Raw genomic sequence first — 13,475 nt, forward strand, 5'->3', positions numbered from 1 at the left:
CTGAGGTTATGATGAAATTATCAAGGTGTTGGTTACATAAGCTGTAAACTTTGTGAAAATTCAGTAAGCTGTATACTTACAATTTATGTGCTTTTCTGTATGTGTGTGATATTTCAATAAATTTATTAAAAATACTTCACAAAAAGTTTCCTTTAAAAAAATAATAATCAGGGCTTCCCTGGTGGCGCAGTGGTTGAGAGTCCACCTGCCGATGCAGGGGACATGGGTTCGTGCCCCGGTCCGGGAAGATCCCACATGCCGCAGAGCAGCTAGGCCCATGAGCCATGGCCGCTGGGCCTGCGCGTCCGGAGCCTGTGCTGCACAACGGGAGAGGCCACAACAGTGAGAGGCCCGTGTACCACACACACAAAAAAAATAATAATAATAATCAGAATCCTGACAGATACTCCCTTTGAATCACTAGAAAACTTCCCTCTGGGAAGACATTTTTTCTAAATTGTTTAATGTTCAATTTATGAATTATGTGATTTTTCTTTTCCACTTATCAATTGAAGCAGTACAACATACATAAAGTACGTTAATCTAAAGCATAAAATAAAACTAAATGACTTTTTATATATGCAACAAGTCTTGTTGATGGACATTTGGACTGCTTCCAGTTTTTTGACTATTACGAATACAACTGCTGTGAACTTTCTTATATACTTCTTTTGGTGGACATATGCACTAATTTCTCTTCCATACAGACTTAGAAGTGGAGTTGCTGGGTCAGAGAATAGGTGTAATTTATATGAATCTTCTAAACAATTAACATTTATTTAAATATAACTGGGCTTCCCTGGTGGCGCAGTGGTTGAGAGTCTGCCTGCCGATGCAGGGGACACAGGTTCGTGCCCCGGTCCAGGAAGATCCCACATGCCGCGGAGCGGCTGGGTCTGTGAGCCATGGCCGCTGAGCCTGCGTGTCCGGAGCCTGTGCTCCGCAACAGGAGAGGCCACAGCAGCGGGAGGCCCGCGTACCGCAAAAAAAAAAAAAAAAAAAAAAAAAAAAAAAAATATATATATAAAATCAATCCTCCTGTATCACACAATATTTATACAACAAACGCATCAAAACTTCATCTATCAATTAACGTTTGAGATGACTCTTGGTAGAGTTTTACCTTCTCCCTGAGTGGTGGGGAGCAGGGGCTAGAGGCAGGACTGTCAGGTGGGGATGAGTCTACTTCCACTGGCTCTTCTTCTTTGATTTTGATGTCTGGTGTAGAAGGCAGAGACATGTCAAGGGGCCCAGAAGCAGCCTGTTAAAAGAGAGAAGTGAGCATAGTTCAACCTCATGATTCCCTTCAAGTTAAAGCTATACCTTCCCAGTTAAAAGATGAGGGAATATACTTCTAAGAAGTTCAGTCCTTGGTCAAAGCACCAAACTGAAAGTCAAAGAAATGTGGAGCCCAGGTTTTATGTACAACTCTGGCCAAATCCTTTAACTTCTCAGGGCTTCTGTTTCCCTCCTATAAAATGAAGTTATATCTGCCTCGCCACGGGTGAACACTTATAAAAATTCCGAAAGGGAAAAAAAAAAAGCAACCTTAAAATGCTTATAAAGGCCCTGAAAGGAGAAAATAAAAAAAGATGTCATTTATCCATGCAAATACAATGACTATATTATTTTTCAGGAAAGCACAATTCCTGAATCCAGTGCCTTCGTATTCGCAACCAGCTCCATTGGCTACTAGCGAGCTGTGAACAAATTTTCTGCCGATCAGAATGACTAGGTTACCCAATTATCAAAAGCAAACCAAATCAAACTGGCTATTAAAGTACTGTCAACAAAACAGGAAATATCTTTTCTGGGGAACTCTCCATGCTTGATGGTGTTCTCACCCCAAAATCTGGTGCTAGAGGCTAGAAGTTAGGGTTTGGGGATAACAAAGAAAGGAAAGGCTGGTCATTTCATCAGTGAAAGAAATTAGAACTTGGCTCTAGGAGCACAACTGGAGAAATCCAGAAAGGAAAGAGTACTTTTCTGGCAGTAGTGCAATCAACTCACAGAACTGTGGAGCCATAAGTGGCTTTGAAGAGAACAATAAACCATCTGAGATGACCCTGATACTGCGCCACAATAGGAGAGCTGGCACTGCAGTTCAGTTTCATGACAAAGTGCGTCCTTTGTTCTATTCTTCCCATATCCTAGGTTTCTTGATGAAAGAGGAGCTTGTTTTTAATTTATCCCTTGTTATCTTAATCACTAGAAATATTGGTATTTGAGCAAACTAAAGATAATCTAGTGTCTAATACATGGTAATGTAGTGGTAATGGTTCCTTCTCTCCAATCTGATAAGGATGAGCAACAGCATAGATGATTTCATTTCTGTCCTCATTTTTTCTACACAGATGTCAGGTCCAGTTGGGCTAATTCTCAGATCCCTGAAGTCAGAGGGCTGTAGGAAGGAGAGGCCTCTAAGTGAATACAATCACAAGTTTAAAATCTGCTAGAGGAATCTCCTAGAAAAGCTGTGGTTCAGAAAAGTTTGGGGCTCATTAAACACTCCTGGAGACAATTTTCCACTGAGCCTGTGCTTCTCATCAAGTAGACGTGAAGACCACCCCTGACCCAGCACGGAGAAACACTGAGAGATGCCCAATGAGTAGAGGCCTAACTATGAATGGCTTCCTGTGTCAAGTGAGCTAAAATGGAAGTGGAAAAGACCTGGAGCCTTAAAAGGAGGTTAATTTTCTTGAATTTGCCTATAATGAGTTTGGTTTAAAATCCTTCACATCCTGGTGGAAACAATTTGACTGATTGTTTGGGGGGAGGGACAAATGACAGGGGGGATGAGGTAAGGAAACTGTAAAATAAAATTATACCACATAGGTTGAAGCAACTGATTGATGACGGACCTGGGTCTCTGAAGAAAAAGAATGACAAGCAGACTGTGGCTAGTTCTGCTGTTTGAAAGAACTACAAATATCTGCCACCGTTTCCCCACTTTCTTTTAGTTTGCGGGAGACAGCACGAAATGAAGATCACAGAAAAGCTATGGAACTTGGAAAGACCCCCAGTGATAAGAAAACTTCATTCTTATAATTTAAGATGGATGAAAAAATCATGCACAAACTCTCTTGATTTACCTGCTATCTCCCTCTTAAGAGGAAAAGAGCTCCTCCTGGAAATTTTTTCTTATGTCTTGGCTTTCCTATATTCTCATGGGATTCCATGCCTCACTGTACCACGCAATTATGGGAGGTACATGTGTTAATGTATATATGTTTTAGATATACTGGAATTTTTTCTGAATTATTATGGAACACAAACATGATTTTACATAGTGACTAATAACCCAGAATTCTAATTCTAAAGTACAGTAAACTTTGACCTTCTCAATTTCCTTTTTTTCCAAAACCCTTATTCCATGGGAATTATTTTTCTTTGACTCTGCTTCTTGAACTATTTCCTCTGATCTTCCACACTAAAGGATTCTCTAGGGATCTTGAATATAAAGGTTAAAGTCAGAATCACAGCACCTCAGAATCTGAAGTGATTCCAATATTTTAATCCTCTCTACAATATCTATACTAAGTGGCCTACACATAAACGAACACACTTTGTTATAGCTTCCTATCCTGGTCCTATTTCTACCCCTGGGGCACAGAGAATATTAAGTTTAACCCCTCTTTTACAGGAAAGCTCTTCAACTAGCAATGTTTGAAGACTGAAATTTTGTTCCAATAAAATTTCTTTTCCAAGCAAAATGTCCTCAGTTTCTTTAAATGTTCCCAAAGTGACCTAATTTCTAGTTCTTTCACCATCCTTGTTGATCTCCTTTGAAAGGCTTTAAGAACATCCTTCCTTAAGCTTAATGTCTTGAATATTACTAGAGAGCTACTTGAAGGTAAGAGTGATATACACTGAAACAAAGAAGAGTTGAAATTCAATAAATGTTTATTGATTGGCTGATTGAATAAAACAGTCCAGGTGACAAGTCTGATTAGCTCAGAAAAGAGTGGGATTTAGCAAAAAAGATGTTATCTAACAAAATCTGAGTAATTTATAATCTTTTTTAACATCTTCAACATATTCAGAACAAAAATAATTAAAAAACAGATTACTGAAAATGCTCCACTGGAAGAGCAAGAAGACTGATTTTTGATGAAGATCCAACACTTGTGCTGATCCATCATCTGGACCACCTAAAGACCTGAGTGGCTGACTAGGATCTGTGAGTACTACCTGGTTCTACAGAACCAAGCCCATAATTTTGTGCTTTAACCAATTAAGCTAATTAATTATTAATTTGCTTAATTATTAATTATCGCAGGACACAATGAAAGTTGCCTAGATCTGAACACTACCAGTTTTTCAGCAAAAGTCCCGTCTCTTGCCTTTTTTTCATCCTCATCTGCAGCTTTCTTGAATTCATGTTCAAAGGAGCTAGCTAGTTCATTGAAGAGCCCCACCTCTTCACAGTTCTTCAGGAATCTAGTTGGAGTAGGAGTTTGATCTGTAGACATGAAAAGAAAAGGAACCTCTATTTTAGTTTTGACCTGAAATTAAAACTTGAGAGCACATAGAGAACACATTTTTATTCTTCTATTTGGAGTGAATCTCTGTGTTCAGGCAAATTTGCTTTAATTGAGCTCTAGTAAGTAAAGACTGGTGTTAGACCACCAGAGGGTGTCTGTGCTGTGTTGCCTCAAGGCCAGCAGAGGGAAGTTAGAACAATGTTTTTGTGTGACTATCTATGTAACCACCTTTCTCCCAGAGGCTGGTTTCAGCTCCCTCACCCCCAAACAAAACAAAACCGCCCACCCAGGTGGAGTCTGTGAAACCTCTAGATAGGAAAATCAAGTACAGTTAAGTGACATTTTCTCTTTACACTTACTCCCTGCTAGGTCTGAAGTGAGTAGGTATACGCAGATGGACGTTAAAATCTGATGAGGAGAAGAAACTGAGGATCAGATGGTTGAGTCTACTTGCTAAAGCTACCAAGTAAGAAATGGTGTCTTGTCTTTCAGTTGTCACTGAGGTAAGGGTCTATTACCTTCTGAAGGCATTCCAGGCAAATCTAGGGTCTGGGGAACAAGACAGCAAGATCATGAGCTAGAAAAGGAAACTGCAAACAATAGAGCTCATTTCATAGAGACCTGGGTCTGAGAGCAAATTCGAGAAACGAGGATATTTGGATTTAGATTTGCCAGCCAAAATATCCTCTCAGAGGCTGCACAAATCTTTCCTCAGCACAGTGCCTCTGCCCTTGGGAAGAGGAAGTCTCTTGGTAAGCCATGGGAACTTTTTAAGCGACCTGAATTTTAGATTTGAGCTTCTCTCTCCCCACCCAGTTTTTCTAGTTCTTCTCTCTTAGGTCAGTTGAATCTTGTTCCCTGGTCCTAACTCTATTATGATAGTTTTCCTTGACATACTAATCACCTCAGGGATTCATCTCATACTCCAAACCACTAAATTGAATGATAGGGATAGAACAATGTTTAAATGATATTTTAAGGAGTGAGACCTGGGGCTAAAATCGCTCCTTCTAGCATGATCAACTGGGAATAGTCCAGTGGGATTTTCCATGGAAACAACATAATTTTTTTTTTATTTAAACAAAACCTCTTCTGAATCAAAAGAATGTTTGGAAAAATTACCACTACCTCCCAAAATAGTTTTAAAAGGTTCTCTGGCAGCTTTGGTTGGCCAACGATAAAGTCACTTTCCCTCCATCTCTGGGTGAGTGGAGGTAATATTCCCTTATGCTTAGAGAGTACTTCAGTAAGGGCACATGAAAAAGTCACGACTCAAGTGGAACAGGACGGGGCAGCTAAGGGCATGGCTATGGCAGAAGAGGGCCTTTTGGATCTCTGGTCTGAGGCTCACATAAACTTTTCCCATTCATGAACAAACAGCCAAACAGCCAGAAAATGTATAAGAAAACCCTTAGCCTGCTCTGATGATTCCAAAGAAATCAACAGGTGTTTACTGAATACATTCTGTGTTTTGGTGCTATAAGCATACACTTGTGTGTATATTTGGGGGAGGGGGAGATAGGACTATAGGAGTCTGGGCCAAATATAAGACGTGGTTCTTGCCATAGAGAACTAAGAGTATGTTTTTCAGTTGAGGAAATCAATTTATATATATAGTATCATAGTATACAAAAAAATAGGTGCCATGTACAGTAGAGAAAAAAAATGTTATAGAAACTAAATAAAGACAAATTAATGATAGCAGTTAGGAAAGGTTTCAAGGAGCGGGACTTGAGCTGGGCCTTTAAAGAATGGCTTCAGATGGTAGAGAAGAGAGAAGATTAGGAAGATAAGAGGAGTAAGTCAGGTGAAGGCACAGAGAGAGGCAGGGTATGGGCACCAATATATAGATGAGGAGAAAAAGGTATGTCTATGTCAACTTACATCCCATGTTAGGGATGTAAGTTGCATCTAAAGTTGGGTGGGGCGCATAGTGGAGGGGGCGCAGGCGGTGCTGACCGCAGGCTCCGAGCAGAGGGGCTGGCGGAGTGCCTTGGGGTGCAGTGTGGGGCACCCACGAGCCCAGGACGAGGTGTCCAATGAACAGACGGCACCCCCAGGAGCCTTGCCGACCGGCAGGACTACAGAATGGTACCCCTAAATGGAGAGAGTTAGGGCTGATCAGAGAGGACAAGAAACAGGAAGGCTTCTGAAGGAGAGCATCCTCCGATTCTTCCCCTACCTGAATCCCTGTTGCTATGGAGACCACCAAATGGGACTGAGACCTGGTATGAGAGCCTGCACACTGTGATGAAGGCTCTAAATGCCACTCTTCACAGCAACTTGCTCTGCCGGCCAGGGTCAGACAACCTGACTGAGGAGAGGCAGACCACCCTACCTGGCCGCGATGACAACTCCTACAGGTACATTCTCTTCATCATGTTCCTATTTGCTGCCACTGTGGGCAGCCTCATCCTGGGATACACCCGCTCCTGCAAAGTGGATAAGCGCAGTGACCCCTATCATGTATACATCAAGAACCAGGTGTCTATGCTCTGATGTTAAGAGCCCGGGGATGGCAGAAGATCAAGATTCCTGAGGATTATCTTGTGCGGCCCCCAGAACTCAGCTATGTGTTACATCAGGCCTCAGAGTCCTAGTCTGTAAGATCAGCAAGAAACAGTGCTAAGGGAGGTCATTTCTGGGGTAGGAGGAGAGGATCTGGCAGAACTAGGCCTTGTTGATAAGGATTTTTTCCAGCAAAGATAGACTTTACAGACAGTGGGAGCCCTCTGAACAAATACATAAAAGCGGCAGGAACTCCCTGGCGGTCCAGTGGTTAGGACTCTGCGCTCTCACTGCCAAGGGCCTGGGTTCAATCCCTGGTTGGGGAACTGAAATCCCACAAGCCGTGCAGTGTGGCCAAAAAAAAAAAAAAAAAATATATATATATATATATATATATATATATATATATATATATATATATATAAGTGGCAACAGATGATGACAAATGAGTGTTCTAGTGGCTGTAGTGTTGGGGGCTAGGGGTTAGAGGAAGTTGTAGCAGAGGGAAATGAGACGGGAAAATGCCCTGAGGACACATTTTTTGATGTGTTATCTTCAATAACCTGAGAAACAGCGATAATTATCCCATAACACAGACAGGAAATCTAAGTTATGTTACTTACTTGTATTTTTTCACATTTTATGTTTTTCAGCCCATTTAACATTTGTGATTTTACTCCCTGTGAGGGAAGCAGAGCAAGTGCCATTCTGCCCATTTGGGCCAAAGCAGTGCCATGACTGGAACCCAGGTTCTCTGGTCTCCTTGCCTAGTGCTTTGCAAAACTCTGTGCTACCTAGGAGTGGATCTAGGCCTGAAACTTATATAATTCTGGGGGCCCTCCTTAAGAAAAAGAATTTTAAAATATCTTATTTTTGCAAGTACTACAAAAACATATCACCATGTTAATACATTGTTAGGGCCCCTCCTAAGATCTTAAGGAGGAACCATGTGAGTACAGGGCCCTGAATGTTAAGCCTCATTAGCTCCATGGTTCCTGTGCCCCTCCAGCCATGTCCCAGTGCCCTTCCCAGCCCCATCTCCAGTCCTGGGGACTTCACTACCTCTAAGGCAGCCTCTAACATTTTGAATGAATTCTGTGAGAAATTTTCTGATATCAAGTTGAAATCTACTTCTAGAAGATTATTATCACACCTAGAAGATTATCATATTAAAAGAGGCAGGTACCTGATTCAGTGGAAAGAGAACCAGCCCTGATTCTACTACCAGTGTGGTGTATAAACTGGCTAGACACTTAAAAATAAATAAATAAAATAAAATTGGGTGGACACCATGGGGCTAGGTTATAGAAAGCCTGAAAACCCAAATATAAATAGCCTTAAAGTAAGAGCAAACAGGAAGATAATGACAGATTTTGAGCAGAGAAGAATTTCAGGAAGTCTGGCTTTTTGACAGAATGAAAGGTGGATTAGAATGAGAGACGAGTCAAGGAGGCCAGCTAGGAGACTATGGAGGAATTCAAGCACAGTGACAGAGGATGGCAGGAAGAACAGAAAAGAACAGAACAGTCAGAATTTGAAGAAAGAATAGAACAACTCAAGATTTTGATAATACTGTTATCAGTGAATAACAAAGGAGAGGAATTGGTTTAGGGCAGGGGTCCCCAACCCCTGGGCGGGCCATTACCAGTTTGCAGCCTGTTAGGAGCTGGGCCGCACAGCAGGAGGTGAGCGGCAGGTGAGCCGAGCAAAGCTTTATCTGCTGCCCCCCATCGCTCCCATCACCCCCTGAACCCTACCCCTACCCCCCCACTCCCACCCTGCCCGTGGTCCTAGGAAAAACTGTCTTCCATGAAACCGGTTCCTGGTGCCAAAAAGGTTGGGGACCGCTGGTTTAGGGGACAAGGAGTTCCCTAATTGACAGTCATTAACATGAAGATTTGAATGACAGAAAGACAGCCAAGTAAGTGTTCAATAAGGTGTTGAAATACATGTGAGATAACCAGGTCTTAATTTAGAGATACGAGAATCACCAGACTAGATAGGATAGCTGAAGTGTGCAATGGGGCGAACACTCCAAAACAGAATGTGAAGAATAACAGGAAAACATTTTAGCTCCTTGGCATTGTCCTGTATCAATTTCTTTCCCCACTGCTGGAGGGCGGCATAGGCCCTTCCACGCATTTGGAATAACCTCTCCAACTTGATAACTTTGACCCAAATTTAACTCTTTCATAAACTTCTCCAATCAATTTCACTTAATAATAATTCTCTTAGTATTGATACTGTTTGTATTATTCACTTATACTTGGCTGCAAATACTAAACATTTTTTTCATGTATACACGCCCTGACAATAAACTTAAGTATGCGTTGCCTACATATACGCTCACGTCCTCTCCACTCTTTCCAAGGACCTCCCCCAGGCTTTCTGCAGGATCATCAATGACAATGTCCCCAACTCGAGCAAAGTGCCTGGTGCAAACAGTAGATACTCGACAAATACTTGCTGAATTAATAAGGAACAGGAGATCTGTAGTGCAAGCCCCTTTCTTCATGTACAGAAGTATGGTAGGAGGTCCTCTCTTTCCTTCTCTGTGTCTCAGGCAGCATTTTGGCTAGTAGTACTTAGAGAAATTGTGCCTTACCTGAGTTATTAACTGATATAATACAGTAATCATCAACTAAATCCCCCATTGGTTAAACATTGGGGTAAGCTTGCTTTAACTCAGGCTAAGTCAGAACCCCTCACGGTATCAAAAGAAAAAACCCATTTTGGTTTGTTTGTCTAGCTGAAAATGGCACAACAGAACTGCTGCACGGTTTGAGAGCAGTTGCTGAGAATGCTCCCTTGAGAATGGCATAGGTAAGCAAAACAATATCCAAAAAAACCAGTGAGAGGTTCCAGGTCACCCAAATCGGCCTAGAAAAGTCCCACTGACTAAGTGTCTTGTTTGTCCTCAATGGTGTCTGGGTTCATAAAGGGAAGTTGAATTTACAAACTGACAATCTGCCTACTGGGGGTGGGGGGAAGACGACACTGACACCCAGTGGAGGAGAAGTAGCCAGGCTAGGTTGGCTCTCTTGCTTTCTTTTGTTCACCCCTTCACTGTGGGTAGGGAGAAATGTCAAAGGCGTCTTTTGTCTGTAAATCTTCCAAAGTCCTAATAAAAAGAAGGCAAGGAGGGAATAGACTGAAAGAAAGCTAAAACAAAACCTCAACACACCCACCTCAAAAACCACAGAACCCAATCGTATTAAAAACTGAGAGTGGAGGACACAATAGAAACTTGGGAACTTTCAGTGTTCCTCTTTCCTGATTAAATGCAGATCACATAAGGGCTCTTAATGGGAGAAGGGGAGTACAGCTCCCAGTACATCTGGTCCCTGGTATTAATCTTAACTGTCTGGTGATATCAAGGCACATGGCTTCTGGGGCAGCAAATACCTGCAATGATGACTGAGTCAGTTCGGGCTGGGCCAAATTTCAATGTCATCTCATGCTTGTGTTTATGAACTGCCAGGTGGTCCTCGTTTGTAAATCTCTGAAAGGAAACAGAAGCAGAGATGTGAAAAAAAAATAAGCCATTCAGTGCCTTTTCAAAATGTCCTACCAAACATCCCGCAACAAGGTTGGTCCCTGGAAAGAGGGACTGGAGAAGGAATAGAAAGGAGGAAAAAATGGAAATGATGGAAAAGGAGAGGAGATGGATTAAAAAAGAGAAAATAGGGAAGGAGAAAACAAAGCACTAGAAATCTTGGAGGAGAGGGTAAGGGGAAGACCATAGCACCAACTGCTCTGTAATATCAGGTCCAAACTAGAGAAATGGACAGATTGTTGGTGAAGTGGGATCCAGGAAGGAGGCTCCAAATGAAAAAAACATTAAGGCAAACTCGTAGCAAACAAGGGGAAAATAATTTTTAATAAAAATAATAAAGAAAGGAGAAGGGAAAGGCTGGGTACTAGTTGGTCATCACAAAAATAGGAAATTCAGACCACAGTGGGGCTGAATTGGACTGTTTATGAGCGGGCTAACAGGGAGATAAATTATGCAGGATTAGGAGAACAATTTAACTTCCTGGCCCCCACAGTGCTGCAGCAGGCGTCTGCCCAGATCTTTGGCTCAGGGTTTTAATGAGCCAGGATGGAGCTGTAGAGGACAGAGGCCCAACAGCCAGCAGTAATGGCACACACCAGCCCCATTGGCCAAATGCTGTCTCCCTTAATCGGGCAGGCCGCCTGGGCTCCATCAGCCATAAAGGGGCCAGTGCAATGTTGTTGGCTATATAATGGTAGAATAAAAATGCAAGCAAAAAATTTTTGTTGGGTAGGGAGAAGCCTGTGGCCAGGATGAGGGAAGGGAAAAAGGAGATGGTATAGAGATTTTACTTATTTAAGGGTTTGGGTGAAAGGACAATGAAAATGTGAGGCTAGGTCTGCCTCAGTTTATGACTAAGTAAGACAGTGTTACTGGACAATAATTTATGCTCCCACCCCTTCTTCAGAAGGGGGAGGTGAAGGGAACAGATGAACAGCAGTAATTCAGAACAATGATACACTCAAAATTTCCTCTGAGGCTGGCTGGCTAGTTCCTTCATTAAAACATGCCTGCAACACAGTAACAGCTTGGATGCTGCAGTTTTCCACAGCTCTTTCACCAGCCAGGCTCCAAAACATGGTGCTATTTGTCTTTTTGTTTCTAAAAATAATGATTGGTTAGTCCTCTCTTTTCACTTTCCTCATTAGATAGATACACACTTCCCACCAAAACTACCTTTAGCCCTCTATCCACAGCTCCTCCTGACTGCAAACCAGACAGGAGTTGGCCCCATCCTAGCACCTATCCAGTCAAGAAAGCAACACTGAACTGTTTAAATTCCTTTATTTTATCTAAAAGTAGCTTTTCCCAAATTTGCTCTGAGCCCTATCAACTAAAGCCAGCTTAAGACCTAAAATCCTTCCAGGCTAGGCCTATAGGCCTGAAGGGTGAAGGAAAATTTCAATGAAAATATGAAGAATCAAGAAGTACAACAGTCAAAAGAACACTGCCTTAGTGGTTTCCAATGGATCTAGGACAAAACCGAATAAAGTGTGGGGATATTTAGCCAAGAACTTTAGTTTTCTCTATCGCTGGTGAACCGTAGATATCAACTTTGTCAGTCACAGATTTTTCCTAATGAGATTAGGGTGGGGGTGGGAAAGGGGGGGGAACAGTCTGTTAACCATGGGTATATTTCTAGGTTAAACAAGTCACCGTGGAGGGTCTGGGATTGCTGGGTATTCAGTAAAAGGAAATGAGCAGAACTAGTCTAAAAAGGAGGAAAAAACCATCATTTCACAAGGATAGGAAGAACAGTGGATTACACGGGTATACGTTTTCAAAATGTAATGGTAATAACAATCTTTTTTCAAAAATACATTTATAGGTAACTTGAAGGAAATTTCCTGTAGGTAGCTTTAAAAAATTGGCACAATGTTCCAGAATACAGAAGAATGACTTTCATGCAAAAAAGTCCTTTTCTACTATTGGAAATACAGCTTATCCAAAACTGCTTGGAGGACGATTTTATTTTATTTTAGAATTTATTTTATTTTATTTATTTATTCATTTTTGTTGGCTGCGTTGGGTCTTTGTTGCTGCGCGTGGGCTTTCTCTCTAGTTGCGTGAGCGGGGGCTACTCTGTTGCGGTTTGTGGGCTTCTCATTGCAGTGGCTTCTCTTGTGAAGCACAGGCTCTAGGAGTACGGGCTTCAGTAGTTGTGGCACGCCGGCTCAGTAGTTGTGGCGCACGGGCTTAGTTGCTCCACGGGCATGTGGGATCTTCCCTGACCAGGGCTCGAACCTGTGTTCCCTGCATTGGCAGGTGAATACTTAACCACTGTGCCACCAAGGAAGTCCCTTGGAGAAAGATTTTAAACCTCCAGGTTTCGCTCTTGTTAGGACTGTTTTAATATATATATATATTTTTTCTGTACGCGGGCCTCTCACTGCTGTGGCCTCTCCCGCTGCGGAGCACAGGCTCCGGACGCTCAGGCTCAGTGGCCATGGCTCACGGGCCCAGCCGCTCCGTGGCATGTGGGATCCTCCCGGACCGGGGCACGAACCCACGTCCCCTGCATCAGCAGGCGGACTCTCAGCCACTGCGCCACCAGGGAAGCCCAGGACTATTTAATATTTTAAAAGGCAACTCCGCTTCTTGTTACAACTTCTCTGCACAGTCCTGACTTGCTTGTCCTCTAGTTCTTGTTTGTCCTCTAGTTCTCTAGTTTTCTGCTGCACACCCCCCACTCCCTTCCACACCACCCTATTCCCCTTTGAGCTCTTTATTTTTTCCAAATCAAAAGCTGGGATATGAAGAGGACTGAAGGCTGAAGGTGACTGAAGGGATCTCCCACCTATCAGCATCTCAGAGGGTTTTGATAACTGTGAATGTGGGTAGAAAAAAAAAATCACGTCTTTATTTTCACTAAACTCTAACTGAAATTTAGCATTCCTAATTCATAATAGAAATTGCACGTATTTTCA

At 42.4% G+C, this 13,475-nt stretch overlaps 1 protein-coding gene and 1 pseudogene across 4 annotated transcripts in view; one reads left to right on the plus strand and one right to left on the minus strand.

Moving 5' to 3' along the window:
• LOC132433732 (cyclic AMP-dependent transcription factor ATF-7) overlaps window positions 1–13,475 on the minus strand; it is a 92,677-nt gene that overhangs the window by 18,428 nt on the left and 60,774 nt on the right. For all 4 annotated transcript variants that reach the window (XR_009521201.1, XR_009521202.1, XR_009521203.1 and 1 more), the window contains 3 exons: window positions 10,398–10,494; window positions 4,344–4,462; window positions 1,124–1,261 (listed from right to left, as the gene is read on the minus strand). Coding sequence is in view for 1 of the 4 variants with exons in the window: in XM_060024896.1 (XP_059880879.1) it covers window positions 1,124–1,261; window positions 4,344–4,462; window positions 10,398–10,494 (354 nt within the window). In the remaining 3 variants the exon portion in view is untranslated. The remainder of the gene's footprint in view (window positions 1–1,123; window positions 1,262–4,343; window positions 4,463–10,397; window positions 10,495–13,475) is intronic.
• LOC132434558 (potassium voltage-gated channel subfamily E member 3-like) lies at window positions 6,586–6,983 on the plus strand (annotated as a pseudogene).

The sequence above is a fragment of the Delphinus delphis genome, chromosome 11 (genome assembly GCF_949987515.2).
Source record: "Delphinus delphis chromosome 11, mDelDel1.2, whole genome shotgun sequence".
NCBI classification, from domain to species: Eukaryota; Metazoa; Chordata; class Mammalia; order Artiodactyla; family Delphinidae; genus Delphinus; species Delphinus delphis.